The sequence below is a fragment of the Triturus cristatus genome, chromosome 7 (genome assembly GCF_964204655.1).
Source record: "Triturus cristatus chromosome 7, aTriCri1.1, whole genome shotgun sequence".
Lineage (NCBI taxonomy): Eukaryota > Metazoa > Chordata > Amphibia > Caudata > Salamandridae > Triturus > Triturus cristatus.
In genome coordinates this window covers 714,264,784-714,286,677 of record NC_140590.1, presented here as the reverse complement: position 1 = coordinate 714,286,677, position 21,894 = coordinate 714,264,784, and the positions used below count along the sequence as shown (strand labels likewise).

General features: G+C 45.4%; 1 protein-coding gene across 1 annotated transcript in view; it reads right to left on the bottom strand.

Moving 5' to 3' along the window:
- Positions 1–21,894, bottom strand: part of CEP131 (centrosomal protein 131) — a 467,091-nt gene that overhangs the window by 253,894 nt on the left and 191,303 nt on the right. The window contains exons 15-16 of the mRNA XM_085617399.1: positions 12,860–12,997; positions 10,034–10,159 (exon numbers count right to left, since the gene is read on the bottom strand). Coding sequence (XP_085473525.1) covers positions 10,034–10,159; positions 12,860–12,997 — 264 coding nt within the window. The remainder of the gene's footprint in view (positions 1–10,033; positions 10,160–12,859; positions 12,998–21,894) is intronic.

Genomic DNA, 21,894 nt, shown 5'->3' with positions numbered 1-21,894 from the left:
TTTTACATAACTGCCCCATAACTGCCCCATCCCACCCTTAGATGTGTGATGCTCACATCATTCACTGCAACAGTCTGCATTTCCAAATTCAAACATATTATTGTATCTTTGTACTTTTACACTGTCAGTAGGTGGCATGTAGGCATTATGGGTAGAAAGTGAGCACTATATGCAAGACCAGAACTCCTTGATATGAACAATCTTAGCCAAGCTTTGAAAGAACAACATGGAAGAAGCCAGCCCATTTCCAGCTGAGGGCAAGGTAGCACAGCGAAAGGACAGACATCAAGGGGCAAACTTTTTTTCGGTTTACGAAATGGTGTGCTAAACTAGCACTCTAGTTCTGCCAACCAATAGCACACTGAAATTTGGCAACTCTGAAGTACTTTTTGCAGAAAATTGCAAAAAAAGGCAATGTCCTTTATACTTGCTGCTTAGAACATATTCACATCCGTGTACAATGTCAGACCAGGAAACCAAATAATCTGCATAGCCTCTTACAGACGCGTTGTGGCTGTTGAATTTAGCTTCAATATTTGCTGATTGCCAAATTGGGCGAAAATCAAACATGTTGCTTAATACATCAGACTTATCATCCTCATTAAATCAGATTCAGAGCATTGGCAGATGGTTAGTGTGATAGAATGTCATCATTGCACAATTCTCTGCAAAGTTAAACTCCAGAGGTACTGAACTCCTATGTTGGATCTGAACCTAAATTCACAGCAACTTTAGCATGTAGGTGACCTGGACAGCCCTGTGACCAACCCTCTGTAGGAGGAATGGAATCAATGATTGGTTATCGAGGGCAGCTGGGACAGCCACATTTGAGCCAAAATGTTACAGGAGCAAACCAAGGTTAAACGGAGAGGACAATCCCAAGATGGCCCTACATGAATGAACCAGCATCAGAGGAAATGGATGTGAACAATAAAGGCTCATGATGAACAAAGATTTACAGGCCTAGTCTCAAAGCAGCGACAGATTCATCTTTGAGAACATGAAGTCTAAATGTCAATGAACTACAGGAGTGAGGAAAGTTCTACATTGTAGCTGAAGCTGTGTAACTAAATGCAACTAGGAGCCTTATCATAAGCTTTTCGGCCAATCAAACCCCTTAGCAGGGCAAAGGTAAGACTGATACAGACAGTAAACACTTCTAACAATATAGGACTTTTTACTTCTAAAATTTAGCTGCTCGAAAGTGCCATGCTAATTGCTATTCAAGGCAGAACATGCCAATCTACAACATATGTATGCTAAAAAAAGAAAAGGCTACTTTCCTCTAGAACCAGTTTGGGAGCTTGACGTGTTGCAGATTCACAAACATAGCACCCATCTTCTTCTGCAAGAGGGAAAGGTGTGTGTGTGTGTATATATATTCGATAAGTGGTTTGGCCTTATTTCTTTAGCTTGACATAATACTAAAAACAGAGTTTAATGAAACAGGATCCCACGGTTCTTGTCAGGGTTTTCGGAGTATATTAACAAACACTCCTGTGGTAGTTTTCTCTGGGTTGTATTGTCAAACAAGAAAAAATAATCCTAGATGAAACTAGTAAAAACATGCGACTCTATAACAGACAATAGCATGAAACAAACACTATTACAAGGAAGTATTTTTGCTGCTGGTTGTAGCACCCAGAGTCAGGTAAAGCAGGTTTGATCACACAAAGAATCAAAAAGGTCCTGCGTAAATCTGTCACTCTACGAGTTCTATTGGCCTTAGGGATACACATGCTAAAATGTCAAATTTTCAAACTTTCAATTCTTGAAAAAAGCTCCATATTTCCAAATTCTTAACAAATTTAGTTGTCATGATTCAAGATTATTATTTTAAACGCTTGATTTGCAATCTTTAGAAAAAACAGCTGAGGTATTTTTGCTGAACAAACTGCAAACTCGACTTTCATGAGATTAACTCAGTGATGCAGACATACTCGCAATTGTTACGCGCTTTGAAGGATTCCAATATGTGGAACAGATGTCTACTTAGAAGCAACTAAGTGATGTGACCAGCTTATTCTGCAATTCAGTAGGGGAGCGTGGCCAACCACCCAAGATGGTGGACGCGACCTGGTAAGGCTCCGGACCCTGGGGGATTATCCTGGGACTACACTGTGCCGCGGGGTGTAGCTGCTGCCCGGAGAGTTGCGTCTGTCGCCCACTGCTGTCCTGCAGACGAAATCGGCTTTATCCCGGAGAACTGGGGACGGAGGATAGGGATCGCCTGCAGGCGCGAGGAGTACGGCCGAATTACGGAGAGTCACGGGAGCGGAGGAACACGCTGAGGCCCTCGCCGCCTACGACTGCCTGAGTCCTGGCGTTTGGAGCCGGAGGCGGTGGTTGTTTCTAAATGCCTGGGATTGGACGGCAGCCGGAGCGGATCACCGGGTAGCTGAATCGGAATACAGAGCAACACACCAACACAAGGCGGTGAGAGCGCGAAATACGGGGAGACGGGCCGGGAGAGGAGGCCCCTCCCCACCCCCTATATTTTACTTTCTCTACTGTTTCTGCGGTCCTGCGGAGCCCTACATCGCAGCGGACTGTGTGAGAGCGGGGGAGCGCCTGGACTGGAGGCGAGATGTGCTGGCAAAAGGGTGTTTCAAGTAACACCTGATTGTCCCCGGCTGCACTGACGGAGTTACGGCTAGGGTTTCCTGGATTGAAGGCTGCTGCGTTGTCACTGGGCTTGGCAGCGCGAGTGACGGTTCACTTTACGACTGGCATACTTGTGAGGCATTAGAAATTGTGCCATATTATACCAGCGGTGAATTGGCGGGGGTGACCAGCGAAGACAGGGGACCCAGAGACACTGCGCATTTACCTTCACTGAGGAGTGAGGCGCCAGAACTAGATCCTTCAAAGGTGGGGACCTTATGCGGCGGCAGGAGCTAGATCTTTTGTGCCAGCGGTTGTAATCGACCAGTCTGAGAAATGGGCAGGTTAAAAGGCAAAATGCTGGACGCTTGCCTGACAGCGGTGGCCCCCCCTGACACTAATACCAGCCAAACTGTGCCAGGCACTTCCGCCACAAGGTTAGTTGAGTCCACTTCAGAAAAGCTGGATCTGATACTGAAGGAAATCCGGGACTCTAAGAAAATAATGGAGCAGCAGATTGAGGCCCTCACGACCGGATTTACCCTTCTGAGGGCGGACCATGGGAAACTCGCCGAGACGGTGCGAGACCACAGGGAGGCGCTGACCAGTATAGACCCGAAACTTACTGAGCATGCTGCACAAATCAAACAACTACAGCTACAGGTTAACAGCCTCCAGGACCGGGTGGAGGACGCGGAAGGCCGCAATCGCCGCAACAATATTCGAGTCATTGGGCTTCCGGAACGGAGTGATGGTACTCACCGTGCGGACTTTATGGAAGCATGGTTCCGGAAGTATGTCGCCCCTGAGGGCCTATTCCCGTATTTTTGTGTGGAGCGGGCGCACCGGATTTCAACTGGTGCTCCGAGGGTTGGCGCACCCCCACGACCTTTGATAGTAAAAGTCCTGAACTACAGAGACAGAGATGTGCTATTGCAAAAGGCGAGGGAGAAAACAGACATTCAATTCGAAAATCAGTAGATCTCCCTATATCCGGACTACACCATCATGGTACAACGCCAGCGAACCTCCTTCCAAGCGGTGAAGAAGCAGCTTTGGGCGCCTCAGCTCAAATACGCCCTACTGTTCCCGGCTAGACTCAAAGTAATACATGACAAGAAATCTTATTTCTTTGACAGCCCCACTGATGTGGAAGAATGGTTGGAAGTGATGGATATTGCACACAGCCAGGAGAGGGCACCGGGCTTGGTAAGGCATAGCCCCACACCGTCAAAACAACAACCCCGAGGACGTGATAGAGGCTCAAAGAACTTGGAACGACGTGGGCCGACGCCGGCCCAGAAGTTGGCGGACAGGGTGGAAGCACTAGCAGTTGCAGGATCCTTCCGTGAGGACAACACGAAGATCGTGACGGACTCAGAGGACAGTACTATACAATTGGACTCTGACCATAGCATTACACTCTTTCCCTCGGCAACGCCCCAAACGGGGGATGGACTGTTGGACACCTGAGGATAATGATTAATTCTTTACACATTAGGCTTCTATAGTTTTGCACCGTCTGCACCACTGACACGACGTATCACGCTGAACAGTATCCCTTTTTCTTAAGACGTATTGATTGTGCATGTACAATGTTTCTGAAGTATGCAATGTATTCTGACTTGCCATGTTTTTCCTTCAACTGTAAAAATGTCCGCAATTGTAATTACTAGGATCTGCACATGATCTATCACGCTGTTGGACACTTCTGGCTAGGTCACCCATGTGAATCACCCCGGCCCTCATATGGAAACTAATGTGTTGTGAAAGTGCACAGATAACTATACCATGAGACGATTTCCCCCCAGGGCCCAATGGAGCCACCGGAGCTCAACACCCATATAAGCAATAGTATGGTTGACGGCGCTGGCCCCCCACATAGCATACGCATTGTTCTATGGACCTTGTATGTTTCAGTTCTATGTTTGGCTCAGCGTTGTTTATTAGCTGTGCCGTTAATATTTAGTTCACAAAGGATGGGGAATTCCTGGTCCACCTTTGCTCACAAGCTCCGCACTGCATGGTGCATGGCACACATAGCATATGCATGTCTCGTGCTCAAGCCACCTTAGGTTCCTACAACCTATTGACCTGGAATGTACGGGGCCTAGGAGCGGTACATATGCGCCACAGAGTGCATGCCTACCTCCTTAGGAGGAAGGCACAGATAGTCTTCCTTCAAGAGTCGCACCTGATGGAGGCAGAGGCAATGAAAACTCGAAAAAAATGGAGGGGCCGAGTATTCACCACTAATTATTCGGCCTTTGCTAGAGGGGCGACCATTTGGATCCGCCATGGGGTCCCGTTTGTAGAAGTGGACTGGCGTACGGATGAGCAAGGGAGAAATATCCTCGTAAAGGGCACCTTAGACGGCCTACCCATAGTCCTCGGTAGTATATATGCGCCGAATTTCGATCAGGACACATTTTTCTGTGACCTGGGCAGAGCCTTGACGGGTTGGGACACCATCCCCTGGATGCTGGGTGGGGACTGTAATGCCATCCTAGACATAGAGTTGGATAGATCACACCCTCCATTGCATGGGGCTGGGACACATAGGCAGACTGAGTTACTGAACACTTGGATACAGGGTTGGAGGTTCAGGGATGCATGGCGCATGCTACATCCTACACATAAGGAATACTCCTTTTACTCCCCAGTTCATCAGCTGCATACAAGGCTTGATAGATTCCTTTGTTCACACACAATAACCACACACATCCACAACGAGTCATATTTAGCCAAAACTTTCTCTGATTATAATCCTCTGGAACTTACGCTGACATGGGGTAGGGTCCCAACTCCTATGCCGACCTGGAAATTGTGGCCGCAGCTCCTAGAAGATGCCCCTTTTCGGACTCTATTGTCGACCAACATTAGTAATTATTTCACTGACAACTGGAACACAGCAAAAACAATTTTTAAAAAAATCTTCAAGTGAAACCGCCTCAAACCCACTGCAGCACCAACCAAACAGATTTGGAATATTCCTAAGTTATTGTACCAATGTTCCAGAGTTGAGTGGCCATTACTCAAATTGTTCTACTTCAACAGGACTTGGACTAGCATTCATAGGGAAAAGGATTGAGCCACTCCCTGTTTATATGATATAGAACATTGTAGTGGTATTGTCTGTTTGTTCTTACCAACAGCTCTTTCTGAAAGGCTTTTAAGGCTAGGAACACTGTCTTTAGTTTCTAGACATTGATATGCTGGACTGCCTCTTGTTCCCTCCAACCCCTCGGACCATGAGCGAGACGATGTGAGCTCCCCAGCTCATATGTGAGGCATCTGTTGTTATGGTTACTGTAGGAGTTGGTTGTGCAAATTTCCTTCCTTCTGTGATATGTGGTCTGTTCCACCAAGCCATTCCCTCCTGTAGTTTCTGCGTGACAACCACTAGATCTTCCCAACTTCCTATTGCTTGTGTCCATTGAGTCTGAAGCCATTCTTGAATTGGTCTCCTATGTAATCTGACATATGGAATCAAAGGGGGGCATGAGGCTATCATCCTCAACATTTTCCCTACAGTCCTCAATGTCAGAGATTGTCCCTTCTAGTAAAGTTGAGCTTTTTGAAGTAGTGATACTTTTCTTTTTTCACAGGGATATACTTTCCCTGGTACAGATTTGATTCTTGCTCCTAGAACAGTGTTCCTTGTTTTGGATTTGGTGATGGTTTTTCTATATTTATAGAAAATCCCTGCTTGCAGAGAGTTCTCATCACCTTTTGTATATGTGTTTAGAATTTGGTGAGGGAGTTTGCTCTTACTAACCAATCGTCTAGATAAGGATAAACATGGATACCGTCTTCTCAAGTGTACTGCTACTGCTGATAGACACTTTGTAAACATTCTTGAAGTGGATTTTATTCCAAAGGCAAGCACTGTGAACTAATAGTGAGTCTCGTATTACTTGTGTCTTGGATTCATTTGGATGTGTAAGTAACCGTCTTTTAGATCTGTAGTTGCAGGTTATCCCTATTTTGCAACTGTGGTATGACCTCCTGGAAAAGTTGTCATATTGAATCTTTGTGTCTTCATAAAATTGTTTATGAATCTAAGGTCTGAAAGGGCGTAGAGATCCATTTACCTTTGGCATTTGAAAATAAGTTGAGTAATTTCCTTTCTTGATCTCTTCTCTGGGTACCTTCTCTATTGCCCTTTTTTCCAGCAATTCCTTTACTTGCCTGAGTAGATGTGATGTTTCCTTGTATGAATAAACCTTTCCTTTGGCCCCTTTGAAGTTGGTATCTTGGCCAGTTCTATTCAATGTCCACATTTTACGACGTTTAATATCCAATAGTCCGACATTTTCTTCCTCCACTCCTAAAGCAAGTCCTATTTTTGCCTCCCACTGGTGTTGTGTGTGTGAGAGCGTTTGTCTCTGCTGGCCAAGTCACTTGTTTGAAGGGGTTGTACCTACACTGTGAAGCTGACCCCTCCCATGTGATCCTCCCCAAAACGACAGGCTCCCTTGGTGCTGATATTGCCAGTGTTGAGGGTGCTGTTAATTGGTTGCTACTTTGAAAGCCCTTCATGAGTTGTGCTGCTTGGAAAACGACCTCTTCCTGTAGGTCTGCATGATGACCAAGTACCTCCCCGCATGTTTCCTCTAAATTGCAACGCTCCCATGCATTTTACTGTTCCATTATCTTTTTTGAGCTGTTGCAGTGTTTCGTCCACTGTTCCCCCAAACAGTTATTCACCCCTGAAAAGTGTATTTATAATGTTTGCTTGCACTTCAGGTTTGAATCCTGAGATTCGTAGCCAAGAGTGGCACCTTAATGTTGTTTCCGCCATCATTTGGCATTTTGTGATATCTTCTGCATCTAACGCTGATTTGAGGCATGTGTTCACAATATTCTTTCCTTCTTCAGCTAGGCTTGCTGTCCTTTTCTTATATTGATCTGGTAGGTGCCTCATGAGCTCTGCCATCTCCTCGCAATGTTGGTACGCATACCTGTTAAGAAGGGCGTTGGAGATTGCTATACGCCATTGATTGGCTGGTGTCCTCTAAAATGTTATGGCCATCAGATCCATCCTCTTACTCTTCTTGTCTGGGGGTGGCAATGATGTTGATGGAATGTTGGCTCTCTTCCTTGCTGTGGAAGTAATGATAGATTATGCCAGCACTTTTCCCTTTATGTGTGGAGGGTCTTTTGATGAGTGATTATACTTCTTCTCAGCCCTCGGTGTCACAGCTCTGCAAGTAGCAGGCTTCTTGAAAGTCACTCTCCCCTGATCCAGAACACTTGGTAGCATTGGGAGAAACTGGTTGTCTGTTTCGGAATTAAAAAGTCTCTTGGAGGAAACATGATTGTGTCTTCTACTCTTCAAGCTGAAACCCATACTTGTCATACTCCCTTTTGTACTTTTGAGTCTGGTTCTCAAGACAAACATTTTTGGGTGTTACATGTGGTCTCTTGTCTTTGGTCTTGAGCGGTTTCCTTTCGACCCACACGTGTCTCAGGTCAGCATCTGAAGATTCTCACTCGGCACCTTCTGCAATGTTTTGGTCGTCATTGCGTAACAGACCCAAGTCTCTTAAGGATGGTGTCAGCCTCTGTCCCTACATGGCATAGTGCGCCTGTCTCTGCTCGAAGCCCGCACAGGCTTCACAGTCATCGCTCCGATGGTTGAGTGGAAGGACGAGGTTACACACCTGATGTTGGTCTTTCAGCACAAATTTATGTTGGCTTTTTCAGCAGAATTGAAAAGGAGACTTCTCCATCACGTGGAACAAGGAGCCCCTATCTGAGTAATTTCTAAACAATACAGAAGAATCTCTTTAACAAAAGGAATCTTACCCAGTACCTCTATTCAACAATCTTCTTTCAAATTTCTTTGACAAGCCTCTTCCGAACTTCCCTTTTTTCACGATTTGGAGAGCCTTTAGCAAATCATCCAGACCCAGACGGCAGAAAAAAAGAATCTTAAGATGGTGACCACGGGGGGGGGGGGGGGGGGGGGGGGGGGGGTTGGTCTGCGACTTCCAGGGATTCTGTATGACGTCGGAGGAGGAAGGGTTGGACATCAAATGGTAGATCCGTCAATGCCATACAACAACAAAAACAAACATAGAAAATTGATATATTGGAGAAATCCAGACGCACCCACTAGATGGCACAGTAATGCACGGCATGTGAATCCAGAATATATTCATGCTGCAAAGTTTGAATGTTATTCTCTTCAGCACCAGAAGGTCATAGAGGCTTTTGAATGCTGCCAAAATATGAGATGATTTTTTTTATACCTAGAAAGTCTTGCTGCTTGATTCTGCAGCCTGTGCTCCTTCTTTCTTTGAGGTTTTGGCATTAACAATGTTACATTAGTTGAATCTCGACAGCACCAAGGTGCTGATTAGTTTAATACTGTGAGGTTATTGAAGTTGCAGAAGAAAAATACAAAGCAACAGGAGGAAGAACTTGGTATTTGTTTTTCATCCAAGCATACTCCAAGGTTCCTTAATGCCCTTGTAGCCATTGGAATCATTTCTAGTCCATTTGCCATATGTAGGTTAACATCTGAGGTTCATGGTGTTCATGTCCATTTGCCACACGAACAGTGGGTTAACATCCGAGGTTCATGGTCTTTATGCCATTAAGGAACAGGTCATTCTCATTCATGCAGAAATACACATTTCAGACAAGCGTAGATGTTTTAAACTGGTCCTTAGAAATGGGACATTTTTCTCCATATAAAAAGGAGAGAATGGAATTCAATGGTGAAGAGATCAGGGACAAATCTCATGTGCACAACACTGGTGTAACCATTGGACAGTGGTTCATCTCTGCCAGTAGAAAATTGCCCACAAGTCCTAGAGGAAATGTGAGCCTTAAATAATCTATACTGTGAGAAGACTCAAGGACTTATCCAAACCCAGAGAGGGTAACCCAAATCATATCAAACCAAAAGGAACAATCATACCATCATAGAAGGTGCACATTGTCACTTTACTCACATGGCACCATTCCAAACACAAATACGACAACCTACAGACCTTCCACAGTTTGCTAAATAAATTAAAACCTTCCTATATTAAACAACATTGTGTTTCTGGAGTGTACTCTCAAGTGTTGATTTTATGGGGTCATTCAAGGTTACATTTTTGTTAGAACACAAGTAGTTTGTGTGTAGTGCTGCTCAAGAAGGGCATGTTCAAGTACATGGTTTCTTAGTATGGCTACAGTTTACCAGGTCTGTAAGGGTCAAAATTTACTGGAATGAAACTCACCTGGCCAGTGAAAGAGCAAAGGCATCCCTAAATTATACCCTTGTACTGTTGAACCTTCATTAGTCAGGGGTCGGCTGATGTGACGTCACATGCTGTGGTATTTTCAGCCAATAAATTCTACATGCCAATGGAAAAGTGGTTTCACACTGAACTGTTGTTAGATTTTGTGGTCATGCTATTGGGTGTCTTACCTGGTCAATAAAGGACAGGTGTCGCTGAATAGTTGCCTCATATTGCTCCTTTTGCAGCTTCAGTTGGTGGTTGAGCTCCTTCTCTGCTTCTTTGACATGACGAACTGTCAATTCCCTTTGTTGAGCCTGTTGGAGAAAATAGTACACCAGCTTAGCCTGAGATCAGTTACATGGCTCTGACCAATGGTGGTCATGAACATAATTGGTTGTCCCGGCCTACTTGTTCTTGGTGGTAAATGAGAACCTCAATTTACTTAGCTGAACTTAATTCAGTTTATTTACCTATTATACTGTGCTGTAACAAAGCCTACAAACATACATTTAGCCCTCAAAAGATGCAATAACTCCCAGATCAGTCACAGTGCGCAGAACCCTGTCAACTTTGTACTTAAAAGAAATCAGTAAAATGGAAAAGTACTCAAAATCAACTAATACAATTAACGTTCAACAGAAAAGGTCTGCAAACCCATCAACACTTCAAGCAGAAATAAAAGTCAAATATAAACTCCTTCAAACATTAGAATCTGGAAATACATAGACGTGTATGACTTTCCATGCTCATATAAATTAGTACCATATTATTTCAATCCAGTCTACTTTTATTTTTAAATTGTTTTTTACTGAATGTTTTACAGATATTGCTACATAAAAACACAAAAATTTACAATATTCATACAGATTTACCAGAGCACATGGCTGCTTTGCTCCAGAGCAGGAATGTACTTTTAACTCAAATTTAAATTGAATCCATTATGAAATATACTAAATTAAAGAAAAAATATTTTTCTGAAGTTTTAAATAAAAAAAGTTACAATCTAAAGTAAATAAGTAATTTTTTTTATCATGCATTAAAAATTATTAAACATGATTTATAGAATTAAAAGTAATTTAACTATTATTAAAGTTAAATTCATTTTTTAAATTAAACAAAGTTGTTTAAATATCTTATAAATAAATAAGTTTTTCCTTTAGCTATTTTTTAAAACAAATTATTTTTGTATTTATTTTTGACTGTTAAATAATTACATTTTATTTAACATTATCTCCTATGGACTTATATTTTAAGTCCCTACCTCCATTATTTTCTATGAAAGGGTGTTGCACTGTTGCAGTGCCAGTGGTTGGCCAGGTGTGATACTAAACTTCAGCTCTGAACTGGAGTTATTTACTATATTTTTGGATCCCTGCAGTGACTTTAGAAGCCCACTTTGTGATTAAGAATGAGCTTACTCTTTTCTGGGTGGGTGCACGTCCCTCCCTAATCCTCTCCCTTAACCCCTCCCATTTAGTAGTAAGTGTGCCACTTTTTCCAGCCACTCCCCGGTTCCACATTTACTACGAAGTAGTAAACATACATGTGTGAGGTTCTCCCAATAGGAAAGTTAGAAGAGGTGAATGTAGAGATTTACACACGTGGGTTTGAGAATAGCATTTTGAAGTACTTTATAAGTAGCATTGTAATACTACTAAAGTGCTACAAAATGCAGTTTATGAATAGGTTCCTCACTTTTTAAGTGCAATAATTCAAACAAAAATGCAGGTATATTTATAAATTTTTCCTTAGGCAGTATTTTCCCCTTCTGGTTGATTTTTAAGAAATTATCTGTAATATAAAAAAAATTAAATGGGAGAAAATCAGTTGTAGATATAAAGGTCAATAATTGGTACTTTAAAGTGGCCCCTTCTTGGACAGATATAGAATTTTTGGCGTTGTGTTTTATAGAACTTATCAATGAGGAGACATTTACAAATACAAAGTAGCATCACCCTACTTATGCAATAACTATAAAGTGCTTTTGGTTGACAGGAAGTCCTTGGATGGGGGAGTGGTCTGAAGATTTTGAAACTGGCTTACGTGGGATTAAATTCATGAATAAGCAACTTGATCAAAGTCTTGTTTTCCTAGGCATACAACCATTTTCCTGTTCTTCACTTTCCTAGTCCACTTAAATTTTAAGAGCACCTTGAAGTAATACAGATTACAGTGTGGACTATACAAGATAATAAATTAAATCATATTGTGGCAATACAAAGCTTCCCAAGTCCTCCATTTAGAAGGATTTCACTCTTCCTCACAATGCCACCAGCCTTCAAATGATTACTTTGGACAAGTGTGTTCTTGTACAAACCTTTCCTTGGAGATCACTTAACTTGGGTCAAATTAAAACATGAACACATGTCCCCCCTTGCGCCATGAGCCCACCTCACCAGGGCAGCAAACATTTTTTTTTACGTCACACTACTTGTTATAAGTATTCTACTGAGGTGAGGCTCCACATTATTCTTCAAGTCCAATAAAGTTCAATGGGTAGTTAAAGTAACACCAGCATTTAATGCAAAGAGAGGAGAACACTCACTGTAACATTAAAAAGGTTGGATGTCTGCAACAAGGAGGGCCACCAGTGATTTAACATTAATGTTGCTATTTGACCTCTGGTGGCAGTAGTTGCTTGGCTGGCTTGTATGGGAATGTGATTAAGCTGTCCCTCCTGATGAACTCTGAATTAGAAGCTTGTAGTTTATTAGGCACTTGTCAAAACAAAGACACTTTGGATTATCAGACCTTCTAGGTCTTGGGCTCTCATTTAACAAACAGGCACATTTGATGCAATATAATCTCGACTTCATTCAAATGAAACAAATGAACTGAAAATAAGGATTTTATGACGGGATCTCCCAACCCTGGTACAGTTGTGTCTTAGTGACAGACATTTTGTAATCCTAGTCACACTTTTTAGGTCAGGTCAAAAAATAATATTACTGTGTGTTAATTTGGGCAACCCTTCTTTTCTCATCCCACTTAAAGCACTGGATGAAGCAATGTACCAGAGCGGTCTGAAGAAGGTTTGTCACACGCTTCTTCTCCTCCACCTCAAGTCTAAGCTTCATCATGGAGGTGGTTACTTCCGTGGCCACAGCAGATGCCTGCTCCAAATGAGCCACTTCCTCTTCGGATAGGAGCCCCTGGAGAGAAAAAAAAAACAGGGTAAACAAACATAGCCTTCTACTGTTTCCTTTACAACATTTCAACTACATCCAGCGTTGGCAAAGCCAACAGTAGTATACGATTGTTGAACTGTTGCAAGAAGGCAGACACTACTTCTGAAGATGGTGGCAGTTATGGAACAGTAAAACAATGATAAAACATATACAATAGCATTCACGGATGGTTACACTGTTTGAAGCAGTGGCCACACCTCATGTGGTGCACTGCATATAAAAGGATTGGCAGTGGCCCAGTAGGGCTGCCTGGTGAGCTGCCAGGACACGTAAAGAAAAAAAAGAACGAAAATATTAAGGAACAGAAGATAACCTGGCAAATGAGAAAATGGAAAAGTAAAACTAATCCACCAGCCCAGCCATTGAAGCACAATGATTTATAGAAAATGTACGCATGTAATCAGGCAAGAACGATCACTCATTCTGGAATAGAGCCAAAAGCTTACATTGACTGACTCGTTAGCATGAGGTTCTTTCATGGTGTTGGTGGAAGCACAATGATGACATTTAAACAGTCCAATGGATGAGGAGGATGAACCAAAGCCCCTTTATTCTTTTTTTTGTATCTATTATTTGGATTTTTTTAATTACATGAGGTTGACAAGACATCAAAAGGTTTCTCTAGGCTACACCTAGAAATGAATCTAATAAAGTAAAGACAGTTTCCCTGTGTGACAAGAAAATCAAAGTGGAGGATAGTTTAATTGGTTAATTCATCTAAAATAGACATATGTGTTTAACACAGAGGTCACAGGACTAAGTACTAACAGGGCTAACATGGCTTTTCGTACACTGAGGTTATTAAAATTAATACGGTTATAATGGGTGATAGAAACGCATCACTTGTCTATCAGAAAAGTTAGACGCTATGTTGCTATAAGAATAATTGATGAAGCAATTTCTCACATGCCACACACTGTAGAGCCAGCACATTACATTCTAAAAATGCATGTGTCACGACAATTTTGCCACACATAAAACTGTCCACTCAGTACATCAATCAGACAGCTTGCTCATTATCTTCTGTGAAAAGTCACTGAGGAGTGGAGAATTAACAAGAAATCCTGCTGTCTTCTATAGCACCAACACCACCACCACAACCAGGGTGCCCGTTAGTGGAGACAGCTGCTGCTACTATCTAAAGCAAAGCAAAATTCTAAACAACAACATACCCTGGAGAATTTCGTCCCCAAGGTCTCCCATGAGGAGCTTCCCTTCCAGTGGGCTAACATTAGAGAGGGACGTGAGGTAGTTCAAGTAACACAAGCATTTTAATGCCAAGAGAGGAGGACACTCACTAGGCGCTAGAGCATGGCAAAATTGTAAGTATTTATAAAATTGGGTGCGCGGCATGGAGAATTCTTCTTGCAATTCTGCAAAGGATTTAAGGATGAGTCCCTGAAGGACATCACCCAGAGAGGAGATCCCAATCTGGTCCCAACCATGGAAGCCCTACAGCTGCTGCAGGTGTGGAAAGAGGCGGTTGCACCAGATCGGGCCTCACGTGTGAGACGGTTCTTCCAGTTTATGTGATGAAGGGACTGTCAGTCCCACTTTGGAGACCAGGGGACAGCCTGAATGTTCGGACTGCCATATAGGTATCTGTGAAGCGAGGGGTCTCCAAGCAACCATCTCTTCAAGGCATATGCAGGTTCATCTTGCAAGCCATACCACCAGTAGTACGACTGTATGTCAGCGGATGGGATGCTCCCACAGTAAGCGGAGCGAAAGCAGGTGCGGAGCACCAATCTTACCGTCCCACCCCCTCCCCCTCCACAGAAACCCACTCAGCAAGGAGTTGATCTGCTTAAACCAGGTCTGTGTGATGGGGTAGTGGAGGTTCTGTAGCTGATACAGGAGCCGCAGGAGAGAGATCATCTTATAGATAGCCGACCAGCAGTATAGAGAAAGGGGGAGACCCACCCATGACCGCAACTCAGCCTTGACCTTGGAGAGAATCGTATCTATAGTGCATGCCCTGGAAATCTCCTGTCTATCTGCAATAAAGACCCCCGATATTTCATACCATCCTGAGTCTGGGAAAGATCTGCAGCCCATCTATAGTTGCCGGGAGACCCACGTAGAGGCCACAGTGTGGACTTGATCACATTCAGAGACCAGACTTCTCACCAAAAACCTGCATTATTTGGAGGATTCGGGGGCCTGTCCTATGAGGGTCAGTCATGAAAAAGAGTACGTCATCTGTGTACAGGGCTATTCGGCCTGAGATTTCAGTGGACCACTCAAAGGCCCTGATCGAAGCGTCCAGGTGGACCCAGGTCGCCATCGGATCAATGGCCATGGCAAACAGTAATGGAGACAGCGGACAGACCTGTCTGGTGCCCTGGCCGATTGGAAATGATGAGGACATGCTGCATGCAATACGCACGGATGCAGTCAATCCCGGATATAACATATGTATGTATTATATGAACTGTGGACTGAAGTTCAGGCGTTCAAGGAGAATTAATAAATAGGTTCAGCTGACGGAGTCAAATGCCCTCCCAATGTCAGCTAGAAGTAGGGCGGCTGGGCAATGAAGACGGTCCACTGTGGCAACCGCATTGTGGACGCGACGAATGTTGTGCCGTGAGGCCTGCCGAGACATGAAGCCCGCTTGATCTGGGTGGATCAAGTCAGGAAGATGGGCCATGAGTCAGGTGGCGAGCACCTTGGCCAGGAGCTTCGCCTCTACGGTTAGAAAGGAGATCGGCCGGTAGAAGGCGTGGAGCTCTAGGGGACAACCCGGCTTCTGGAATACGACAATTTCCGCATGTCTCCAATCTGGGGGCATACACGCAGTCTGAGCTGCCTCCTGCACCACAGCTAAATAAGGAGGGCCTTATTGGGCCATGTAGGTTTTATGGAATTCACTGGGGAAACCAATGGGGCCGGGTGCCTTTCCAGTGCGCAGGTCCGTCAGAGCAGCGGCCAATTCCTCCAGGGCCAAAGGGGCATCGAGAGATCGATGGGCCTCTTCAGAGAGGACCTTCTGGGGAATGTCGTCGAAGAACTGTTCAATCTCACGGGGTGCATATAAAGACTGGTAATATGTCGCAAACCTATTGGCAAGCGCCGCAAATCTGTTTCTTTTTATTACAAAAAAACAATGACACACACATCTCTTGCTTGGAGCTGGGGCTGCTTCACACTGCCACTCACTATGCTTGTTGGTTTGTTGCTGTGATGAGTGACTCACTGCCAATGACGCCCATACCCTACAGCATTTACTGGGCTGACGATCTCACAGCCCTGAGGCCTGTGAGGACATCAGCTCAGCAAAAACAGCCTCAAGGACCAGTCTCCACCCCCTGATGGCATGGGGGTGAAGTTAGCACCTGGCGCTTCAGGCTGAAGCCCTGTAGTGCCCGGGGCTTCACGTCTATCAGGAAGTGGGGAGCATGGCCCCCTCCTACTCTTTCCCAACTCATCACAGGGTGGGGGTGTGTCCCACCCCGTGGCAAGCTGAGAAAGGCTGGGGTAGAGGCTGCAGACGGGGACTAAGAAATCAAGTCTGTACAGTTTGTCATCTGTACTTTTGATGACACACTGCACAGACTCGAGGTGCCTGCTCCCGCGCTGCAGGACTGTGGATGCCATTTGAGCTCCAGTGTGTGTGGTTTCATTGGCAGCAGACCATTTTCCAGCAAATCCCTATCACTCCCTAAACAAGAATGAGTAGCGCACATTTGCCGTGCTATGCTGAGTGTATTCTTTTCAAGATTTCAGAAGGGCTAGCTGGAACGCTGTTCTCTGGTTCCTCAATGGCTTTATCTTTTGCGCCTCTCTGTGTTTTTGGGCCTTGTGTCCATTAATCACTTTAAGTTGGCAGGCTGGGCAGGAGTTTCGGGAGAATGGGAATTCCTGCATCAAGGATGAACACAGACTGTGCAGCAAAGGTATGTAAGCACACCTCAGACTGACACATAAGCCTGGTGTCTGGTCTGGTCTGTTTTGGTGAACTTGAAGATATGACTGAACTGTTGGGAGAAGTTTTGGGGGCAGCTGTGTTTCATCCTTAAAGTGGGTGCAGGAATATGGAAAAGATAGTGTGAGCAGAGTTCATAGTAGGGACCCACAAAGCGTGAATTATGTATTCACAATCTCGCCGCAATACTTGTCCTCAATCAAGGGTGTCCAATGGAGGTCATGTAGGGCCTGCCCCCTGCCAGAGTTCCAGGATATACACATGAAATAAATGTACGTGCAATTAATCTCAATGGAACTTATCCATATTGCCAGTGATTATCCTAAAAATGTAAAAGTCTGATTGGCCGCACTCTGCTCGTCCTACCAGCGTGTTACCCCAAATCATTGTGGTCCATGAAGTAGCGTCGGCGAGTACGCCTATGCCAAAGTTTAAAGTGCAAATGAGTGTCACGTTAGCCATCCCTGGACACAAGTTTCGAGGTAGTTGCCTCTCGTTAGCAGGGAGTAGGTATGTGTGTGGGGTTGCTGCGTAGGCTGCCATAAAAAGTATTCTCAGGTAAAGTACCACTCAAGGCGCGCAGGTGCGTAGCCATGGGCTCGTCAGCCCCACCGGCTCAAGGGAGCCTGAATATAAAACAAAAGTCCGATTGGCCGCACTCTGCTCGTCCTACCAGCGTGTTACCCCAAAGAATTGTGGTCCATGAAGTAGCGTCGGCGAGTACGCCTATGCCAAAGTTTAAAGCTGGTAGGACGAGCAGTGTGCGACCAATTGGATTCATGTATATATTCAGGCTCCCTTGAGCCGTTGGGGCTGACGAGCTCATGGTTACGCACCTGCGTGCCACGAGCGGTACCGGACCTGAGAACAATTTTTGGCAGCCTACGCAGCAATCCTACACACATGCCTATTCCCTGCTGACGAGAGGTAATGACCTCGAAACACGTGTCCAGGGATGGCCAACGCGACTTTAATTCTTGCTCAATACCCTGGCAGAGGCGCACTCGCTGATGCTGACTTCATGGACCACAATGCTTTGGGGTAACACGCTGGTAGGACGAGCAGTGTGCGACCAATTGGATTCATGTTTATATTCAGGCTCCCTTGAGCCGTTGGGGCTGACGAGCTCATGGTTACGCACCTGCGTGCCACGAGCGGTACCGGACCTGAGAACAATTTTTGCCAGCCTACGCAGCAATCCTACACACATGCCTATTCCCTGCTGACGAGAGGTAATGACCTCGAAACACGTGTCCAGGGATGGCCAACGCGACTTTAATTCTTGCTCAATACCCTGGCAGAGGCGCACTCGTATATCCTAAAAATGTAACATATATTTTAATTAGCCCTCTTGCATCAACGTTGGACAGCCCTGTCCTGGAGTAACTACAAAAAGAAAATGAGGCGCAAAAGGGACTATTTACAAAAAAATGTATGTGATTGTTATATTCGGAATGCTGGAGTACTCAAGCCGGTCTCCAGCCTGGGTGGTTTGGCATTCGGAGGGGGTTGGCATAAAAACGCAAGGAAACAGAATCTTGTGGCATTTCTGAGAAAGGCCCCAGAAAGAGGTAGACAATGAAAGTATGTCCATCTTTAGCAGGAGCCGTGATTTTTCAGGCAGAGTAAGTCCAGGCCAGCACTGTGGCCTTGCAATAGAATGAGGCGAGGGAATGGCGACCGACCACCCAAAAAGTGCTGTGCCCCCCCTAAAATGAACCCCCAACGCCACCAATGATTCCCCCGCCACCTAAACAACAACGGCCAAGCTCAGCCTTACCACTCTCAAACTTCACCAGCCGCCACTGATATACTTTAAAGCCACATAAAATACAATCATAAAAACAGCCTCTAGAGGGAATCACTTTTTGATCACATAAAATGCAACCTTAGATTCTGCCCCTAGAGGGCTCTATACAACCTGTACTTTCTTTAAACACCTTCAGGCCACATCAAATTCAACCATACAATTAGCCCCTAGTGGATACTGCACTCCCAGCTGTAGAACAGAAGCCCCAGCCTTGGGAGTCCTCATAAATATTAAAGAAAAATTCCCGAGGGAGGTGGATTCCTTGACCCCTCAAACAGAGTCAGTTTTACAAAGATTACTTCTAAGGGGTCTGCTTTACTCCTACAGCCCCCCAACAAACACTTTTTTAGATCTCGACTGGCGTTGCAGCGCAAACTGCTGCTCGCTCGGCGAGAGATATTGTGAGATACCATATTTCAGAAGGGGGCTTGAAGCCCCGCCCCTCATTTCCATCGCTTGCGTCACCGTTTATGCTAAACGGTGGCCTGCCATTGGAAATGGGGTTTTGTAGCCGCTGCCCTTTCGCTTTTTGGGACGGCTCATCCAGACAGGATCGCCGGCTTCAAGTCTGTCGTGAAGCATTTTCATCTTTAGGAGGCGTGTTATATAAACAAGCCATGAGATACAGTCCGGATGGGCCGTCCCGAACGGAGACAGGGCGGTACCAAACAAGCACTGTTTGGAGAGCTTATTTTCTTCAGTGTTCCTAATGGCCGAAGGCGTGTGTTCGTCAGATGGCTGGAGCTCCCAGAATCTTTAAGACGACACTCGTATTTCCTCCCCCTTTCCTTCCGGCTTTCTCTCCTCGCTCTCTTGTTTTTTTTTGTTTGAACAGCGTTGAACAGCTGGGCCTCTTCCCAGCAACAACAACGTAATCCCCCATCTATCTAAACATTTAGTGGTGCCTCTAACCCAGCTACCGGGGCAAGTCCCAAGGCCTCCTAGCAGAATGACAGAGTTCATTGGAGCATTCTGTGGCCTGTTTATTAAATTGTGTTCTTTACATTTTAAACGCATGAAGTTGACACTTCCCTGCGGTAGTACTTGCAGACTTGCCACCAGCAGCTGGCTCAGTTAACAAACAGTTAAGGATCTTGATTCTTAGTCTGCTCCTCAGCTCTGGCTGAGTGTGAGTGCTACAAATGTTACAATCTGCGGCCTCAGCCTGCCTGGCTGCATTAATTAAAATTATTTGTGGCGCTGCGCGGCTGTCTGTGAGTCACTGACTGACACCAGAAAACCAGGAAGGGGCAGTACAGTTCTGCTACTGGTAATCCGGATGTGACCTCACAGGAAGTGAGGTCGCCAGAAGCGGTGCGGCCGGGGACTCGTCCAGAGTGAGAGGGTCCCAGTCTCAAGTGCACTGCTGCCTCAGCCTGCTGCTCAGCTGGCTGCGCATAAAATATACCCAGCATCGACCGCAGATTCACTCTGACTCTCGAGCATGATGGCCCGGGCCGCGCATTATGAGAGGCATCATCGCAGGCGGCACTGCGGGGAGTCTGCCAGACACTGGTGGTCATCATGCTGTGCGGCCGTGACCCCGTGCGGCTCACCGCCAGAGCAGCCGGACCGGACCTTGTGAGACAGTCAGTCTTCTAGACTCTGAGATTGTAAGACAGAAGTAAGTGAACTTCAAGTAAGTACTAGTTTCGCCAGGCAGGCGCGGCTGCCACGGACTAGTTAGTAAGTCTGTGTTGCAACTTTAGCATGGGCGCACGCTGCAAGATCTCATTTAATTTACACAGTAAAATCTGCAAGCTGGGCTGCTCTATCTCGTCATCCTTCTTCAGAGTGTGAAGTTTATAATCTACAAGATGCGATCTGATTTAATTTCAGTTTAATCTGCAGGCTGCAGGGCTGCTCTGTGTCTCGTCATCCTTCTGAGGTCATTGGGCACACATTACTAACTAAGCTGAGAGGGTTTGATCTTCACTGTAATTACGGGTGGTGCGTGTATAGCTGGCCACATGGAGGCAATTCTGACGTAACACACCACTAGCATAGTGGGACAACAGCCAAATGGCAGTAGGCCTCTAGACTGAAGCATCAGAGGAAGATGGGCCTGCCCAGGGGCACAGAGTGCGACTGTACAACAGAATGCATGAAGCACTGCACTAGGTCTCTAGACTGAAGCATCAGAGGCACAGAGAAGGACCAGCCTGTCCAGGGGCACACAGTGCAACTGTACAACAGAATGCATGGAGCGCGGCACTAGGTCTCTAGACTGAAGTATTAGGGGCACAGAGAAGGAGCAGTCTAACAGGGGCACACAGTGCGATGTACAACAGCCAAATGGCACTAGGCATCTACACTGAAGCATCAGAGGAAGAGCGGCATGCCCAGGGGCACACAGTGAGACTGTACAACAGCCTGCCAGGAGCACGGCATTCGGTCTCTAAACTGAAGCATCAGAGACACAGGGGAAGAGCGGGCTGCCCAGGGGCACACAGTGCGGTTTACAACAGGCTGCCAGGAGCATGGTACTGGGGCTTGAGACTGAAGCATCAGAGGCACAGGGGAAGAGCGGCCTGCCCATGAGAACACTGTGCGGTGTATAACAGCTTGCCCACACCACGGCACTGGGACTCTGTGTGCTTAAGTTAACACAATGAATGGCAGCGCGCGGCGCGATCAGGGAGCTGCAGCCTGCTGGTGTTTGTTAATACCCTAAAGTGACACTGCGGAATGTTTTAATTTCAAATATTCTGCTGGCCTGTGCCCCGATTTACGCATTTCATATTTCTGATGGAGTTCTTACAGTACACCAGGCAGAATGGTTGTGAACACTTCTAAGCACTTCAGTTTCAACCCCACACTATTGCTGGACGGATGCACTCACTACCTTTTATGAAAACACTTCAGCTCTTGCCAGGGGAAATGTGCTACGATCAACATTTGCGAGACTGGATTTTCCACCAATGAATCGTTCTGTCTGTACAATGCATGTGTGTGATGTAAAGTGCTCTGACACCCTGCACTGGTATGAGCAGCACTATAAAACAAATGAACTGTTTGTGAGAGAGGGACCAAAAGATGTTAGAGTGCTTTACAAATGAAATAGATGATATAAGGAATATATAAGCATTTTAAAAATAATTATGGGTTTGCCGCAGGTTCCAC